Source organism: Odocoileus virginianus, chromosome 16 (assembly GCF_023699985.2).
Source record: "Odocoileus virginianus isolate 20LAN1187 ecotype Illinois chromosome 16, Ovbor_1.2, whole genome shotgun sequence".
Classification (NCBI taxonomy): domain Eukaryota; kingdom Metazoa; phylum Chordata; class Mammalia; order Artiodactyla; family Cervidae; genus Odocoileus; species Odocoileus virginianus.
Genome location: NC_069689.1, coordinates 55099398 through 55119147, shown reverse-complemented (window position 1 = coordinate 55119147; position 19750 = coordinate 55099398). Strand labels below are relative to the sequence as shown.

General features: G+C 44.1%; 1 protein-coding gene across 1 annotated transcript in view; it reads right to left on the bottom strand.

Annotated features, from left to right (window-relative positions):
* Positions 1–912: 912 nt before the first annotated feature.
* TMC3 (transmembrane channel like 3) overlaps positions 913–19750 on the bottom strand; it is a 51790-nt gene continuing 32952 nt past the window's right edge. Inside the window, exons 15-22 of the mRNA XM_070478217.1 lie at positions 19484–19551; positions 16447–16575; positions 14793–14903; positions 13381–13506; positions 12661–12739; positions 11074–11116; positions 8541–8790; positions 913–2250 (exon numbers count right to left, since the gene is read on the bottom strand). Of these exons, the coding sequence (XP_070334318.1) occupies positions 1431–2250; positions 8541–8790; positions 11074–11116; positions 12661–12739; positions 13381–13506; positions 14793–14903; positions 16447–16575; positions 19484–19551 (1626 nt within the window). The 3' untranslated portion in view covers positions 913–1430. The remainder of the gene's footprint in view (positions 2251–8540; positions 8791–11073; positions 11117–12660; positions 12740–13380; positions 13507–14792; positions 14904–16446; positions 16576–19483; positions 19552–19750) is intronic.

The window sequence follows — 19750 nt, the reverse complement described above, 5'->3', positions numbered from 1 at the left end:
AGAAAAAAGATAAATTTAAAGTGAAAGAGTTATCATGGAAACAGGAGTGCAAATGGGTATAGCTCTGTTCTTTCCTTGGGGCTTATTGGCTGGGTGCCATCAACCTGGAATTTTCTGTGTCTGTGCATTCCTCCTTCACCTACTACATGGAGAAAGCCTGTTGGCAGTAAGAGAAAACAGGGTCAACAAACAGAAGTAGAGCTGAGAGGTGAAAAGACAAAATCCAGAAGATGTTTGATAGCCAGGTCCAGCTGAGCCTGAAGCTAGCTTGATTCTCATCCCTAGTTAAAGGAACTAATAAACCTTGGGGATTTTGTTACCTCCAACCCAAGGGTCCTGACTAATTAATACAGATATATGTGTGTGCTTCATCACTTAGTTATGTCTGACTCTTTGCAACCCCATGGACTGTAGCCAACCAGGTTCCTCTGTCCATGGGATTTTTCAGGCAAGAACACTGGAGAGGGTTGCCATTTCTTCCTCCAGGGGATCTTGCTGGACCCAGGAATCCAACCTGTCTCCTGTCTCCAGCATTGCAGGCATATTCTTTACCCATTGAGCCATGGGGGAAGCCCTAATACAGATACATAGTTGGGTAAACAGTATGGTACATTCTTCAGTTCAGTTCAGTTGAGTTGCTCAGTCGTGTCCAACTCTTTGCAACCCCATGGACTGCAGCATGCCAGGCCTCCCTGTCCATCACCAACTCCCGGAGTTGACTCAAACTCATGTCCATTGAGTTGGTGATGCCATCCAACCATCTCCTCCTCTGTTGTCCCCTTCTCCTCCCGCCTTCAATCTTTCCCAGCATCAGGGTCTTTTCAAATGAGTCAGCTCTTCCCATCAGGTGGCCAAAATATTGGACTTTCAGCTTCAACATCTTACATTCTTAATAAATTTTAATTACTCTGGTCACTATCAAACTGATTATTAATATGAAGTAATTAAGCACTGTGAAATCTTTAAGGGCAGCCAACTCATTTTGGGGTGCTTATCAGGGGGGGGACTGAGTTATGTGTGCTGCAAGAGAACATTATAACACAAACAGGTCACTCCTAAGATTCAGGACAAGGGTAGACATGTCACGTAAGGGTTTTGCAATTAGGTGAGCTGCCTGGCTTGCTTATGATCTGGAGTCACACTGAATGGAGGTCAAAGGTTGATGTTTTTTGAAACAATCTCCTAAAGTGTCTGGACCCAGAGACCCCCGAACACAGCCCACTTGTGTTTGGTTGCTGTAGATAGGGAGTCATGGCCCTGTGGGTCTCTGGGCCACAACCAGCAGACGACGTGCCTGGATATGCCCCACTGATCACAACTGCTGGGTGTGTTTGTCTGTCTTCCCAGAAGGGGAGGGACCATGCATTGTCAACCACACCACACTCCACCAGTAGGAGTGATTTCTAGGAACAGGATGCCAGAAGAAAGCCCTAGACGTTTGAACAAATCAGGTCATTCAGACCTGCAGTCAACTCCTGCCTCGATATTGCCTTCCTCCGGCCAAACTGGCCCGCAGACTTTGGGCACTTGGGCTGGCTGTGGGTGACCTGGAAGTACTGGTTGGTGCCACTGTTCTGCTGGTCCCTGCTGGATGCCGCTGACATGAAGTCAGATTCTGTGATGGATGGTTCAAACTTGGCCTTAGCCCTGGGCTTCAGAGGGTGCTGGGGGTATTGGAAATTCTGGGAGCGTGCTTTTTTGTGCATGTACATTGGCCTGTCAAGTTGACCCCCAAAGCCATCATTCCAAGATGTATAATGTGTTGGTCTCTGGAGCTCAGGAGTCAGGGCCTGACTTCCTGAACTTTCGCCAACATAAAAATGATGCACCCCGTGGAGGTCGGTCAAGGAGCGAGGGTGGAAGGCCCGTCTGCTCACCTGTCTCCTCGGAACCTCCTCCTCTTCTTCACTGAGCTGTGGAGAGGCCAGGGGTGCACACCGTCTCATGTTCCTGGGGTACATATCCACAGTGTCTCCGGAGGTGTCTATCTTGAAATGTCTTTCTGGCCAGAAAGTTGAATGTTTCTTTTGCTGAGAGTCACGTTCATTAATGAGATAGTATCTGGGGGCATGGGACCGAGGACTATGTGGCACCAAGGCTGAGACCCCTGACCCATGGTTGATTGGCTGAAGATCTTTTCGGAAAAGAGGTTCTGAGTGAACATCTTCAATGTGTTTTGTAAACATCCCAGGTGTGCAGGATCTGCTCCTATGAAGGTCACTTGTGCTCATACATGGGCCACATGGATACCTGAAAAACAGAGGTAGTTAGACACCTGTGGCTTTGGTGTTCTCAGAGCCCCAAGCCATCCAAGTGTTGCAGGACAGGTGGCCGCTGCCACTACATTTTCACCAAAACCTGCTCTGAAGTATCAGTGAGTCCAGTGGGGACCTCCCTGGTGGTCCAGTGGTTAAGACTCCACGTTTCCACTGCAGGGGGTGCGGGTTTCATCACTGGCAGAGGAGCAAAGAAACAATATTGTAACAAATCAAACCCCACTCATCAGGGCCGCTCCCTGACAGGGGAGAGGAGAGCGCCCATCTCCTGCAGGACATTCAGGAAACTCATCTGCACAGTTTGCTGACCACACTGCACACCAGCTGGTTCAGGGGACTTACTATCCTATCCTAAACTTCCCAGTCATAACCTCAAGGATAGCATTTGGAAATCGTACTGTCTTTGTCCTCCAATATGAAGGTAAACCAGGGTCAGGTCCCTTTGAATGCAGCAGCTCAGTAACAGAAGCTACAAGGTAGACTGATGTGAGGCAATAGCAGTAAGAGCAGGCTTCAAGAAAAGGAACAAAGGACCACTATTAATAGGTGCACAAAAGTCTCAGAACCCCTATTCCAAATGCCACCTTGAATAACATCATAATAAAAAACATCTAGGAAAAATTTTTAAGCAATGTGCAGGACCCTGTATTAGTAATAGCCTGTGGAGTGTTAGTCACTCAGCAGTGTCTGACTCTTGCAATCCCATGGACTGCAGCCTGCCAAGCTCCTCTGTCCACAGGATTCTCCAGGCAAGAAAACTGGAGTAGGTTGCCATGCCCTCTGCCAAGGGATCTTCCCAACCCAGGGATCGAACCTGTGTTCTCTTGCATCTCTCACGTCTCCTGCATTGGCAGGTGGGTCTTTATCACTTTCGCCACCTGGGGAGCCCCAATAGTCTGCAGGGCACCATAAAAGAAAAGCACACACTGGATGTCTTAAACAGCAGAAATTTATTTTTTCACAGCTCTAGCAACTAGAAGTCCAAAATCAAGGTGTTCTTAGGGTTGGTTTTGGTCAGACTTCTTTTACTGGCTTGTTGATAGTCCTTTTCTAACATTGTAGCTCTTGTTTAGTTGCTAAGTCGTATCCTACTCTTTTGCAACCCCATGGACAGGACTGAGCCCGCCAGGCTCCTCTGTCTCCATCCTCACATGACCTCTTCTCTGTGTACACACAGAAGGAGAGAGTTCTGGGTGTCTCTTCCACTTCTTATAAGGACGTTTCCTATTGGATTAAGCCACCCCTCCCTCCCGGTTTGGCCCCATTTAACCTCTAACCTCCTTATAGACCCTGTCTCCAAATACAGGTGGTTAGGGCTTCAGTATATAAATTTTGAGGGGATACAGTTTGGTCCATAGCATTCTGGCTTTTGGCCCCCCAAATTCATGTCCTTCTCATGTGAAGAACACACACCCCATTCAACATCTCCAGAATTCTTTAGGCCTAGGGGCTTCCCCAGTGACTCAGAGGTAAAGAATTCACCTGCAATAAAGGAGACACAGGAGATGCATGTTGGATCCTTGGGTTGAGAAGCTTCCCTGGAGGAGGAAATGGAAACCCACTAGAGTTTTCTTGCCTGGGAAATCCCATGGACAGAGGAGCCTGGTGCACTACAGTCCATGGGATCACAAAGAGTCAGACATGACTGAGTGACTAAACCACAAGGACAACATAGTGTGTCTAGGGATTGTGGAGTGCATTCTGTGAACATTGCCCCTGATCATCTCTGCCATGTAGCTGTCCAGATTCTGGGACAGTTCCTCCCCATAATGTATGGACAAAGATTGTCACCTTCAGTTACGCTGCCACAAGTCAAGAAACTACCAGAAGCCAGGACAGGCTTGGAACAGATCCTTCTCTAGAGCCTTCAGTGGGAACAGGGCCCTGCCAACAACTTAGGCTCAGATTTCCAGTCTACATAACCAAGAGACAATACATTTCTATTGTTGCACTAAAAAAAAAAAAAAAAAAGAAAAAGAATGTCACCTGCCATTTCTTTAAACCAAGAATGTAAAGCCATCAGCAGCTACCCAAAACAGTGTACCCTGAAGGAGTTTCAGAATAGAGAAAAACAAGATACTGGCCCTAGGTAGTTGAGATTCAAATCAAATGAATGATTTCAATGAGCCCAGATTCTTGCATCTTTCCATAGAGGAACAGGGAGCTCAGCTCGGTGCTCCGTGATGACCTAGAAAAGTGGGATGAGTGTATGGAAGGAGGCTCAAGAGGGAGGGGATATATGTATACATATGACTGACTCATGTTGTTGTGCAGCAAAAATAAACACAATATTGAAAAGCAATTATACTCCAATAAAAAAAAAATTTTTTTAAAGCACTAAAGTCATTAAGTTGAGACATCTGTATTTTGCAACTAGCAGTTATCCTTTGATGTTCCACTGCATGTTTTTTTTTCCAGCAAATCTTCCGGTGTATTCTGACTTCTCCCTTACCTCTTTGGAACAGTCCCTCAGAACTATCTGAGATGCCATGTCCTAGGCCATAGTCCTCACTGCGTGTGTGTGTGTGTGTGTGTGTGTGTGTGTGTGTTAGTCACTCAGTCATGTCTGATTCTGCGACCCCATGGACTGTGGTCCATCAGGTTCCTCTACCCACGGAGTTCTCCAGGCAAGAATACTGGAGTGGGTTGTCATTCCCTTCTCTAGGGGATTTTCCTGACCCAGGAATTGAGCCTGGGTCTCCTGCATTGCAAGTGGATTCTTTATCATTTGAGTTACCAGGGAAGCCCAGTCCTCAGTAAGTCTGCTGACTAAAACATAAGTCTCAAACTTTAGGTTGTGCGTTTTTTTTGTTTGTTTTATTTTCAACCGACACCTCTCCAGGACTATTAGAATCCCTCCTCCTTGCCAGAACCCAATATATACACAAAGACAATTCCTGTTAATTTACTGTCTTTAAAACAAGACAATCCCCCCTGCCAAATAACCCTCCTATATTTTACCTATATTGTTTTCACTGTGTTACATTCTGATCAAATAGAATCCTCCATATAAGTTAGGGGCAGTGCGCCTTTTCGATATCCAGTCTCCATGAAAAGACTGCAGGGTTCTGCTTTCTTATGTGTAGGTACAGTTGAAATAATTGACCCATATAATGCAGAAATGGTCTTGCCAATAGCTTAGCCAGCCTAGAACTAAAATATAAAAGATCTTGCCAATAATATAGTCAGCCTGGAGTGAAAACAAACAAAAAAAGATAAAAAGTTTAAACAACAAGGACCTACTGTACAGTACAGGGAACAATAGTCAGTATTTTGTAATAACCTATCATGAAAAATAATCTGCAAAAGAATAAGGTGAAAAGAAAGTGAAAGTCACTTGTCTGACTCTTTGTGACCCCACGGACTGTAGCTCACCAGACTCCTCTGTCCATGGGATTCTCTAGGCAAGAATACTGGACTGGTTAGCCATTCTCTTCTCCAGGGGGTCTTCCTGACCCAAGTATTGAACCCAAGTCTCCCGCATTACAGGAAGATTCTCTACCCTCTGAGTCACCAGGAAAGTTATATGTATATATCTATGTTTATATAACTGAATCACTTACTAATGTGACTTTGTAAATCAACTTTACTTATAATAATAATAAAGAGACAATGTTCTAATTCCAAAGAGACTCAAAGGCCTTAGTGGTTCAGCATCCCACTTCTTTCCAGACTCATCTCCTGCCCCCTCCCAGGCTCTCCTTGTATGTGTGTGTTCAGTTGCTTAGTCGTGTCTGACTCTGTGACCCCTTAGACCCCTCTCTCAGGTGTGCTCTGTCCATGGGATTCTCCAGGCAAGAATACTGGAGTGGGTTGCCATCTCCATCTCCAGGGGATCTTCCCCACCCAGGAATCGAACCCACGTCTCCTGCATTGCTGGTGGATTCTTTACTCCTGAGCCACCAGGGGAACCCCTCGACCCTTTTCTATGGTCATTTTCCAAAGATGCTTCACTTCCTTATAACATCATACATTTGTTCATGCTTATTCTCTGCTATGGTACATTCTTTAATTTTTTTGTTTTTTATTTTTACTTTTTTTTTTGTTTTTTCTTTATAACATTCTCTCTATATCCCCAAAGCAAAAATATACTAAATGGAAACTGGTTAAATAAATCATGGTGTGTCTGTATAGTGGAATAGTAATGGACCTTTTCAATTACTAGTATAGTAATATATACCTCATCTTTATTGAGGTATAATTGACATATAAAAATTATATGTTTCAAGTACATAACTTGATTTAATATATGTATATATTGTGAAATAATTACCACACTCAAGCTAAAGAACATATTCATCACCTCAGATAGTAACCACTTTTTTTACACAAATACCATTGTCTTCATTTTTTTTACTCTACTGCAGTGTCCCCCTTTTTTTTTTAACTTTTTATTTTGTATTGGAGTATAGCAGATTAACAAGGTTGTGATAGTTTCAGATGCACAGCAAAGAGATTTAGCCTTTACATATACATGTATCCATTCTCCTCCAAACTCCTCTCTCATCCAGGCTGCCATACAACATTGAGCAGATTTCCCTGTGCTATACAGTAGTAGGTTCTTGTTGGTTATCCATTTAAATATAGCAGTGTGTACATGTCCATCCCAAAGTTCCTAAGTATCCCTTCCCCTCATTCTTTCCCCTCAACCCCCTGGCAACCATAGGTTTGTTCTCTAAGTCTATGAGTCTCTTTCTGGTTTGTAAGTCCATTTGTATCATTTCTTTTTAGATTCCACATATAAAGTATATCATACGGTATTTCTCCCTCTCTGTCTAACTTACTTCGCTCAGTATGTCAATCTCCTGGTCCATCCACATTGCTGCAAATAGCATTATTTCATTTTTTTCAATGCCATTGTCTCCTTTTAATGGAGGGATTTAATTGACTAAGAACTGCAAACTTTTTTTTTAACTGGTGTAGGTCTTAGGCAATACTGTCTATAACCAACCAAGAATGCTCAGGAACATATTCTAGTTTGTTTCTTAATAAATAAAAAGAATTGTACATTGTCACCAGGTTTGTTTTATCCCAGAAATATAAGAATTGTTTCTTTTAAATCAATTTAAAAAGTGGCTTTTCATCAATACTAGTTTATGGGATTTTCCTTGTGGTCCAGTGGTTAAGACTCTGTGTTCCTGATGCAGGGAGCATGGGTTTGATCCCTGTACAGGGGAAATAGATCCCACATGCTGCAATTAAGACCTGGTGCAGCCAAATAAATAAATAAAAGTTTTAAAAAAACAGTTTATTACTCAATACTATTCTTGGCTTTTCTCCATTAGTGAGCTCTTACTTAGTCTTTAAGGCTGAAGTCCAATATTATTTCTCCTATGAAATATTTATGCATTCTCCACGTAGACTTACCCCGTCCTCTGAGAGTACATGTTTATCACAGAAGTATAGCATTTATCACATTATATAAAAATTACCTACATCACTCTCTCACTATTCTGTCAACTCCTTGAGGCAGAGATGTGTCTGATCATCTCTGCAGCTATAGTAACCACAGAGACTAGGATAGAGTTGATTCTCAATAAAAGCTTGTTGAATTAGACATTAGAGAATTCTTTACAATAAATTTGTTTTGGGAATTCACGAGTTAGAGTGTTGCTGCCATTGATAAGCAAACAACTGACACACAAATTAAAATTAATCCCTCTGGGATTTCTCCGGTGGTCCAGTGGTTAAGATTTCACCTCCCAATGCAGGGGGTGCAGGTTCAATCCCTGGTTGGGGAACTAAGATCCCACATGCCTCCTGGCCAAAGAACCAAAACAAGAAACAGAAGCAATATTGTAACAAATTCAATAAAAGACTTTAAATATGGTCCATATTTTTAAAAATCTTAGAAAAATATTGATTTAAAAGGATAAAATAAAATTAATCCTGCCCTTCATTAAAGTAAGTCCCCAGTGGAAAAAAAATTTTTTTAAGGCATTTTCTTTTCATAGGCTATAGAAATAAATACCCTAGGCTGGCAGGAAGGTCTGCTTATAGGTTATATGGCAGAAGGCTGAGAAGGAAGAATTTGTCTTGCTTGATAAACTTTGTCCTTTCATTTCTTCCTCAATAGCAGCTGTTACAGGAAGAAGTGGCCTTGTGATGTTCAGCAGAAATGGAATGTAATGGCTCTCACTTCCTTGGAAACTATTAGGGCCTTTGAAGCCTTAATGGCTTTTTATGCTGCTCTTTACGGCCCTGGGCCATCACTGAAGGTATCACCAAGAAGGCAGATTTTCTGCCGAGTTGCAGATGACTCACCTGGTAGAATAGTGCCTAGACCTGGAGAAGCCAGGAAGAGGGGAGCTGGGGCTGCCAGGCCCTGGCTGGGGGCTCGGAGTCGTGGGCTGGGCAACGGTCTCCACCCTACTACTCCTGCTGCTTGATGAGTCAAAATTGACCACAGTGCCGTTGTTCTGGGGTGTCGCTGAGTGAGCCGAGGACAGCTGGCTGCCGAGATCACTGTCCTTGGGAAACCTCTTGGTGGTTTCATCCTGGGTTTGGATTCGGGCTGCAGGAAGAGGGAGGGCAAGAGGAAGACACACTCAGGTTGGTGTCACTGCCAGTATCCTGACTCGCTGCAGGTGGATCTAGAGTTGTGTGCACTTGTGGATACTCCTAGCCGGATAGGTGAAACTTTATCATTCAAATCATTTCTTCACTGAGAGTTGGAGTTGGAAGGAAGTGTTGTTTAGTCGCTCAGTCATGTCTGACTCTGCGACCCCATGGACTGTAGCCTGCCAGGCTCCTCTGTTCATGGGATTTCCCAGGCAAGAACACAGGAGTGTGTTGCCATTTCCTCCTCCAGGGGATCTTACCAACCCAGGGACTGGACCATGTCTCCTGCATTGGCAGGCAGATTCTTCACCACTGAGCAACCAAGGAAGCCAGAAAGGAGTGTAGGAGGAATCAAATGAACCCCAAGCCTTTTTAGCTGCACCATATAATGGCCCCCATTAGCTCTGGGGCTCTGGTTGTTTGTCTATGTAATGGATACAATGGAGCTTGGATGATAATTATGATGTTTTAGAAACAATTCAGAGAACACTGTGAAAAACAAATGTGGTCTTGGGCTGGAAAATGGACACAAGAGGATGATACTGCTATTCTGAGAAAATTTATAGAAATCCTAATTTTTGAAGGTAACTGGAACTAAGCTGAATTATGCTCCATTGGCAAATAATACTTGACAATGACAGTGGAATTTGGCCACCTGATGCGAAGAGCTGACTCATTAGAAAAGACCCTGATGTTGGGAAAGATTGAGGGCAAGAGGAGAAGGAGGTGGCAGAGGATTAGATGGTTACATGCATCACTGACTCAATGGATATGAATCTAAGCAAGCTCCGGACAATAGTCAAGAACAGGGGAGCCTGGTGGTCTGCAGTCCAGGGGTTGCAGAGTGGGACACGACTTAGTGACTGAACGACAATGAAACAGTGGAATTTTGTAACATAAGCTACAGTCTCTTCCCACAGCAGTTGTTATGTGTAGGCTTGCTCTCTGAGAAAGTGGTTGGAGCGAACACAACCCTGAGGCCTCAAGACTCTTAATCAGGCATTTTCCTGGAAGGAAACACATCCCTCCCAATTAGTTCTGGATTAAAGCAGATGAAACGGGACTTCCCTGGTGGTCCAGCGGCTAAGACTCTGAGCTCTCGGTGCAGGGGACAGGTTCCACCCCTGGTCAGGGAACTAAGAGCTTGCATGTCATGACTAAAAATCCCATGTGCCAAAACTAAGACCTGGGGCTGCCAAATAAAGAAATAAATAAATATCAAAGAGCCATAGAGTTTAAAAAAAAAGGAAAAGCAGACAAAAGAACCGGCCAGCAGAGCCTTCTGGGTCATCTTCTCATTCATTTTCTGCAGGAGAACACGAGCCACACAATTTTGCCATTGTCTGGTGATCCTTCTGGCTCATGCCATGACCTGTCAGTGGCTCCAAGTGGCAGATGTGTTTCCTTTGAGCTGTACCTGTCCACTTTCCCCTCCCTTCAGCCCACAATCCTCTTTATATTTTCATTCTTTCTACAGGGATGTTCTTTCCTTCTCCTTGGATAAGCCTAAATGGGAACAAGTGTGTCCAGGAACTGCTGGGCAAGACAGGAAGAGGTGAGCCCACTGGGCTTGGATTCCTTACTGGGAAATCTGTATTCATGGCTGGACCTGCCCACCTGACATTGTTCTGCAGGTGGGGGACACAGAGGCCCCCACAGGATCATGGGGGATATGACCCAAGGGGCACAGACAGGGGAGGGCATCTTGCAAGGAAGAAATGAGCCACTGAGAGGAAGTACACGGATGTAAACAAGGCCAAGACATTCTTATGGGCTTCCTCCAGAATTTTGTGCTGCTTTTGCTTGCCTATTTCAATATTTCCTTCTGATTTCAGGCATGTTTGGGGATTATTCACAGGCCTAGATCTGATGTAAAAATTACAGATACAGACCAACATTTATATCCTAAGATTATTTTTTTAAAGAAGGCTTTAGGTTATAGTTTTTGTTTCATTTTTATTTTATTTATTTTTGACCACACCTTGAGGTATGTGGGATTGGTTCCCCAATCAAAGATCGAACCTACACCCCCTGCTTTGGGAGCACAGAATCTTAACCACCGGACCACCAGGTATTTGCCTATCCCTAGATTTTTATTGGGTCTAATTAATTGTGAAAACTGAACTAGAGTAGGAAGTCTTTTTGTTGTTGTTTTGGTTAATATTGAACCTTAAATGGCTGTTTTTTTAAAAAATACCCACCAACTGAGACATCAGGAACTCTTGTTTGTACTTACCTTCTACCATTTGGGCAACCTTTTTCCTATCTTCAGATCTTGCCTAAAATATAAATGATAATCATACATTTGTTTTGGATTTAGCAGGAAGGAATAACAAATACTATTCTTACGGGGACTGGGGAAGGTGCTGGTAGTTGGGCCATCATTGCTCATAGTTGGGCCATGGCCAAGCTACTACCATCACCTGAGGACAGCATCTGCTGACACTAAGCCTGTGACTTGAATGAATACATGCTGACACCTGAAAGCTGAACTTTAATCCCTGGCAAGTTTCACTTTTAGGGGCAGCTCTTTGATAGATTTTGTTGAGATTCTGCTAAGAATAGTTTGCCTGAGACACAAAAGAGAAATATGGATCCACCGTATGGGAGATGTATGTTTTCATAAAAATGCACTTTGCAACTCTGGCTGCATCTCTCTCTCTCTCTTTCCTTTCTTTCTCTCTCTTTTTCTTTTTTATTTTAGTGGCCAAGCCATGCCACCTGTAGGATCTTAGTCCCCACATCAGGGATTGAACCTGTGCCCCCTGCAGTGGAAACCCAGTCTTAACCATGTGACTGCCAGGGAAGTCCCCAGATACATTTTTTTATTATGAAATGAGTTAGTTATGAAATGAGTTAGTGTTTCTTTACATTAATTGATATTTATGAGAGTTTTTAAAAAAAGAAAGGTGGGAGTTTTTCACATGGGGTTCTGGGGCTGGGGTGAAGCAAGTGAGATCTCCAGGGGCCAAATTTAAGGAGGAGCTCACTCTTGGGGCTGTTACATACTTTCAAAGATGTGAACACACATTCCATCAACATCTGGCCTGAGTGACACCTCAGCTTAACCTCTGTTTCCTATTGCTGATGATCCTTCAGCTCTACCATCTCCCACCTCCACTCCCTCCTCTAGTCAATAACTCTTCTTGCCTGTTCACTTGATGAGAGCCCCTGTGTGCCAGCTGTTGTACTGTGCTAATATACTTTTCAGGGTACTGTACTGTAGGATTAAAAATGCTTTTTTATTTTGTATGTCTGTTTGTTATGTACTTTTTATGTGAAAAGCATGATAAACCTACGACAGAACAGTGATATATAGCCAATTATGCTAGCTGGGTACCTATGCTAACTTTGTTGGACTTACAAACTGGACTTACAAATATGCTCTCTGAACAGAACTTGTTCGTTATGTAGGGGACTTACTGTAATGACAACCAGAAATTAAAAGATAGGGAAAAGGTGGGTCTTTGAGTCTAAACAGTGTCTTTGGGCTCAGATTCCAACTTGACATGGGGCTGGGGAGGAATCCTTTCTCCCCTCCCCATCAGCAGAGCCAGGAGAAGAGCTTAGTCCATTGTAAGCTCCATGTGGCCACAGGAGAGGATGCTGAAATGCTGAGGGTATCAACAAAGCCTCTGGGATAGGAGGCTCATTCTGACACCAGAAGGCCTGGGTATTCTTGTAACTATATAGCCCTGGGAGGTCCTGACAGGGGGAGGGAGGGCCAAGAGTCCAAGCATGACCTCACTTGTATTCCCTGGCCAGGGACATCAGTCAGATGGCTGACACACATTCACAATAGCAAAGGTTACACAATACTTGCATTTTGGATCTGCATTCTGAGCTGGTGGTTGCTGAGTTTTAAGGATCTTGCGATGCTCTGCAGGTAATAGATGAGCATGCTAGGGTGGAAGAGCACAGGGTGGTGAGTGTACTTCATCTCCTTTCTCAGCTTTTCTGGCTGTGTTCCCCGCCAGATGTGGGCGACCAACCAACCCCCACTCCCATCCCAGCCCACCCTCTGGGGACAAAAGGTATCAGCAAGTTCTCAGGCTGGTGAGCACCAGGAAGGGGCGGCATTCTTTTTCTCTCTCCTGATTTTCAAAGCCACCTCCATGGACCTGAAATTCTTTACAGGTGACAACAGTAAGGAAGGAGTGAAGATGGGTGAGGCATTTACAGTGCATCATGCCAGGAATCTTGGATCCACTATTTGATGTTCTTTTCCCTTTAAGTCAAAACAGATGCTACCAAGCTGCACTGTAAAATTCCATGTTGAGATTAAACCTCTGGAAAGTAAAATAATGATAATGACACTGAACACCAAGATAATGGCCACAGCGATGGCCCAAATGCTGGTGATGAATCCATCATGCTCTGCCTCCCTGGTCCCCATGGTATTCAGTGTTCCTGTTCAGATCATCAGGCTCCATAAGTGACTTTTGAATGAACTCACTGAATTTATACTCTAACTGGGAAGCAGTGATTTTCTTGTTGGCCAAACACATAGAAGTCCCCCTAGAACTGGCAGGAAAGTACTCACAAAAGTAGCAGTACGGCTGGCAGGATGACCACAGGGCTACTGATGTACCCAATCACAGAGCCAAACCACGCGGGAAAGTCCTTCTCAATAGTTTCTGACACGATGTCATAAATTTTCTCTTGTCCACTGTGAGAAAGAAAACCATAATTCCAGATTAAATTGCTTTTGGCAGAAGGATCCTGTGAGCCTTTAAAAAATGGAGGGGGCGGGGGGCGGCTAGTTGACCAGAGGCCAATCCTCAAGTCAGTTTCAAAGCTAAAATAAGTATCCGATGAATGTGGATGATATGTAGGGTTCCTAAGATGATGCTATCTGAAGTATTCATTTAATTAACATGTAGGCTTGAAGATGAAGTCAATAACTACATGGGGGTATGTGTGTGTGTGTATAATGTATACAAAGACAGACTGTAAATGTTACATAAATGTATCAAAACTGACTTAATGTGATTTCCCCAGTGGTCCAGTGGTTGACTCTATGCTTCCAATGCAGGGGGCACAGGTTCGATCCCTGGTTGGGGGAACTAAGATCCCATAGGCTACACAGCCAAAAAATAAAATTTTAAAAAAAATTAAAAAAACCCTAATTGAAAGCAAATCCTAGGTGGAGAGAACTCTAGGGACTTCTGTCTTGATGCAGCTAGATAAGTGTAGAATCAGAAGTGACACTGGGGACTTCCCTGGCCACCCAGTGGTTAAGACTCCATACTTCCAATGCAGGCGGTGTGGGTTCGATCCCTGGTCAGGGAGCTAGGATCCTACATGCCTCATGGCCAAAAAAACCAAAGCATAAAAAACAGAAGCAGTGTTGAAACAAACTCAATAAAGACTTAAAAAAATGGTCCACATCAAAAATATCTTTTTTAAAAAAAGTGACACGGACTGAGTTCTAGAAGGGTAAGGCTGACCAGGGAGAATTTCTTTCCAGCACTGGAGCAAGACCTTTCCCCATTTGGATTTTAAGTGGACTTTAAGATGAGCACAAAGATGATCATATTTGAGGGCAGCTGGCTTAGCAAGAGAAGAACACTGGTCATGGATTCAAAAGATGTGAATTTGCAGTTTCTCTCTGCTGTTGACCTGCTTTGTGAGCCAGGAGAATTCAGTTCAATACAGGAGTCCTTTCCCTTCTGCTGTCAGTAGCTCCAGGCAGAGCCAACTAAACTAAAACAACTTACCCATGCTTGCACGTTCAGTCATGTCCAACTCTTCTGAGACCCCAGGGACTGTAGCCCTCCAGGCTTCTCTGTCCATGGGATGCTCCTCTATTAATGGCAAGAATACTGTAGTAGGATGCCATTTCCTATGCCAGAGAATCTTCCCTACCCAGGGATCTGACCCGAGTCTCTTGCGTATCCTGCATTGGCAGGCAGGATCTTTACCACTAGCACCATCTGGGAAGCCCTGACTTACCTGAATGGTCCACAATTTAGAGATGGTTTGTACCGGACAATAGCAAAAATTGTTGGCAGCATGCATAGGAAGAGCATAAACAGGAGCATTGCCAAATAGAAATTGTTGGATCTGCAAAGAAAACAAGTGCCAGGTGTTGAGTTCATTTCCTGGCCAGCTGCCACTGATGCGTATGTATCACCGCACCTCTCCTGCCCCCCAAAACACCAACACAGAAACTGTAGCCCTAATTCTCTGCAAACAGAAAAAATATCCTCCTCCCATTACTGCTAAGGAAAGGGTCTGTCAGAGGGTCACAGGCAACTTAGCAAACTAGAAATGGATACTCCAAGGAAATTAATGATCACCCAGCCCAACCTGCTCATCTACTAAACACTTGCTGAGCATCTGTCCACCTCAAACCAAGAGAGAGGTGATCCCATGGCCATCACATAGTAAACCTAATTCATGGAAAAAATCTTAGAACCTTTGTCCCACCCACCTGAGTCCTTAAGTAGTGATTCCCTCTCCAGTCGCCAGCCTTGAGCTTGTCCCCTATGTCTGAGGATGGTGTGACTCCTTCATTGTGGTTCTTAACTCTCTCCCTTGGTTGTGTCTCTCAGCTTTTCATCTGCTCTGCTCCTGGCTGCTCAGGGTGAAAAATAGTCTCTGCCTGATTAAGCCCTTGGCCCTGGGCCCTAAGTTAGTATCTGAAAGCTTGGCCACTCAGGCTTCCCATGAGGACAGTGCAGGCCTCTTTGGTGTTCTTAGGACTGTAAACAGTCCTGAAAAGAGAATGAATGATCTGTTCACCTAAAGATTCTCAGACAGCATGTTCTCTCTAATGAAACAGACTGATTAGAAGAGTAAAGAAAATATCGGGCCACTTAGATCATAGTAAGTAGGTGAGTGTTAATCTGTGAGGCCTTTCTCTATTTATGTATACACATTCTTTATGCATGCATGCAAAGTTGCTTCAATTGTGTGAGACTCTGTGCAACCCTATGGACCATAGCCCACCAGGCTCCTCTGTCTATGGGATTTCCCAGGCAAGAATACTGGAGTGGGTTACAGTGCCCTACTCCAGGGGATCTTCCCAACCCAGGGATCGAACCTGTGTCTCTTATGTCTCCTGCATTGGCTGGCAGGTTCTTTACCACTAGTGCCATGCAGGAAGCCCACACATTTTATATAAAAAAAATATATATATACACATATAAATATGTATATGTATATATATATAGGAGCTGAGAAAGCTCAGACGGTAAAGAATCTGTCTTCAATGCAGAAGACCTGGGTTCAATCTGAGTTGGGAAGATGCCCTGGAGAAGGGAATGGCAACCCACTCCAGTATTCTTGCCTGGAGAATTCCATGGACAGAGCCGCCTGGTGGGCTACAGTCCATGGGGAGTCGGCCATGACTGAGTGACTGACACCAGATGATGATTAAACTTCAGGAAAAAGTTGTAAAGGAAGTGTCATGAGCTTAAAGGAGAGTTGTGATTCCTTCCAAGGTCGGGGTGGAGGGGAGCAGTGAGCATTGGCAATGGCTTCAGGGAGGAAATGCAAATGGAGGGTGAACAAGATTTTGACAGGCAGAGAGCTGGAGAGACCCCCCCCCCCCACCCCCGGATAAGGTGAGTGTGGTTGGTGTGAGTTCTCTCCACTCACTGACCTGGAGGCCCGGAAGACTTGCTGGTGCGGCGCATTGCAGGTCAGCACAGCCCAGCTGCGCAGGTACATCAGCCCAATGAGCTTGAGGACGTTGAAGGCAGGGAGACATGGGGAGAAGAAGGCTCCCATCCTGAAACCACAAAGGGAGCCCAGTTAGCTACTGTTCTCCTCTGGTCTGCCTTGGTTCTGAGAGTTCGAGATGTGTACTCTGTGCTTAAATAACTGAGGAAGCCCCTGGAGATCTGAGATCCAAAACCTCCACTTTCTGGAAGTAAGACTAGTCACTTCTGCAGATGAGCTGAGAGCCTATTTTAAAATAGCCTCTTAAGAAAAAACCAGAAAGGACTTCTCTGGTGGTCCAGTGGTTAAGACTGCAAGCTCCCAATGTAGAGGGCACAGGTTCCATCCCTGGTTGGGGAACTAAGATGCCACATGCTGCACAGTGTGGCCTAAAAGAAATTCTCTTCACACAGGAATGCTGAGTGTCTTTTCACAGTTAGCAAAGGGAAGACCCTCTTCCGGTCAAGATGCAAACAGTGGATAACTACGGTTCTGAGTAGGCTCTAGATTTTGCCTGTCTATGGTGAGGGCTAGGGCTTCCCTGGTGTCTCCTGCCTGCAATGCAGGAGATGCAAGGTATGTGGGTTCAATCCCTGGGTCAGGAAGATCCCCTGGAGGAGGGCATGGCCACCCACTCCAGTATTCTTGCCTGGAGAATCCCATGGACAGAGGAGCCTGGTGGGCTACATGGAGTCACAAAGAGTTGGACACAACTGAAGCGACTAAGAATCTAAGCATCCGTGGTGAGGGCTACATTAATCAGTTGTTGACTTTCAGTTTCCATCAACGTATGTGCAGCACAGCTACTTTTGTTGCACCTTGGGCTAAGCATCCTCACACATTTTGGCCCATTTAACCTTCTGCAATCATAGAGGAGGAGTAGGGACTTCTCTGGTGATCCAGTGGTTAAGAATCTGCCTTCCACTGTAGGGGACACAAGTTCAATCCCTGGTTGGGAAACTAAGATCCCACATGCTAAGCGACAACTAATCCCTCATGCTGCAATTAGAGAGAAAACCACACACAGCAATGAAGACCCAACACAGTCAGAAATAAAAATAAATAAACATATTAATCTAAAAATAAAATAAAAGGAGGGGTTAGTATCCAAAGTTGGGTCTGGGAAAATTAGGTGATTTGCTCAAAGACTGATAATAAAAGGGTGACCTGTATCAACCAAATTGAGTGCTTTTGGGAATGACAGGCCTGGGATAAAATACCAGGGAAACAGAGATACAATTATCCTGCAAATAAGTGCCAAATAGGGAAAGAAACCCAGATCTTCTGACTTAAGGCTAATCTGCTTGTACTAGATGCTCATTCTATACAATACTTGTCAAATTTGGATTTAGCAGCAGGAAAATAAATATAGATACAAGGATAGGTTTGATAAGTAGAACTCTTTAAAAAAGCTTTTGGTTTCTCACACCAGGCAAAAAGATCACTGTCCATGTGATGTTAGGCAAGACACTTAGCTTCTCTTTTCTTCAGTTTCCTCATATTTAAAATGGAGAAGAAAATACTAATTACCTTGTAGGAGCTCTATAAGAATTTAACCAATTATTATAGGTTAAAAAAAAAGTGCCCAATATCTAGCAAATGTTAAATAAATGTTATATATTATTTTAATACTATACTTATGAAAATATTTTTCAAAATAAGTGGACTATAAGAACACAGAATTAGGTTTTTTTTTCTTGCAATGAGAACTTACAAAAAATATATTTATTTGGCTGCACTGGGTCTTAGTTGTGACACTCGGGATCTAGTTCTCTGACCAGGGATTGAGTCCGGGCCCCCTGCATTGGGAGCTTGGAGTCTTAGCTCCCAGACCATCAGGGAAGTCCCAAGAACACAGAATTTGAATAAAGGAGTATTACTTGATTCTCCATTTCTCCTGCATTTTACTGTATGATGATGTAGAGATTGTGTCTTGTGAATGTATGGAACATTCAGGCACTTCTTCCTTTTCTTTCTTTGCTTGTATTTGAACAGAGGGCACTTTAGGGGATCCAGGAGGGGAAGCCAGAGGTGGAGGAATGAATAGGGAGCTCTCCGGCATGCCCCCAGGGACACATCTGTCCATGCGGATCAGATGGTCCCTTCCAGCCTTTAGCATCTTTATGAACATAATTGCCATGGCTGGGAGTTAACCTGGGTGAGCAGCCTTCCCCTAGGACGGGTCTGTCTATCCGGTGGATGGATGGTCATGCACCTGGGCTTAGTGAAAAGATGAAACAAGAGGACTTCCCTGGTGGCACAGTGGGTAAGAATCCACCTGTCAATGCAGGGGACACAGGTTCAGTCCGGGAAGGTCCTGTGTCGCTGTTCGGTCCAGGAAGATCCCACATGCTTTGGAGTAACTAATCCCGTGCACTGCAACTACTGAATCTGTGCTATAAAACCCATGCTCCACAATGAGAAGCCACCACAATGAGAAGCTCGTGTACTGCAATAAAGAGTAGCCACACTCACTGCAACTAGAGAAAGGCTGCACAAAGCAACCAAGACCCAGTACAGCCAAAAAATAAATAAATATTCTCAAAAAAAAATATGAAAGGAGAATGGGGAGCTGAGGGTAGGCTCCCCGCTGGGACACAGCTACTGAAGGAAATCCTCCTGAGGGGTCAGCAGCCGCTCCTCCTAGCCTCCCCCTGCCACCAGCCCCACCTTCCCCAACAGTTTATTCTACTGGCTCTTGGTTCTTGTGCGGTTTTGTTTGCTTATTTGTTTTGCAGGGACTGATAGTGGCCTAAAAATGGACTATTTCTTTCATCATTCCTTTCCACAAAATGCTTCAAAAACCATTACCGAAATGACTATTCATATGAAATCCTTCAGTCATAAACTGTTTATGTCCTTTCTTAATTCTTATGACTGTGTTTACTATGGTCACACCCCATCCAGTCGAAGTAAATAAAAATCTCAGCCCAGATTAGATGTGAGCACAGGCAGGAAGAAGAAGTTTTGATACATACCAAATCATTCCTTGGTTGTAGACTAAATGTAACACGTTCTCTGCAATTTTGAATTCCCCATATTCAGGCTACAAGGGAAAATGAACTTCTGCATTAAAAAACATTCCAAGTTCTTTGTGTAAACTGGTTCATTATCATGACATGCATAGAATTCTTTGCTCCCATTGTCTGTGTGGCCATCCCAGAAAATAGTGAATGGGGAAAAAAAAAAGAAATGGAAACTTGGTTTTGTACATTCTTTCTCTCATCCCTCACATGTTTTCTCTC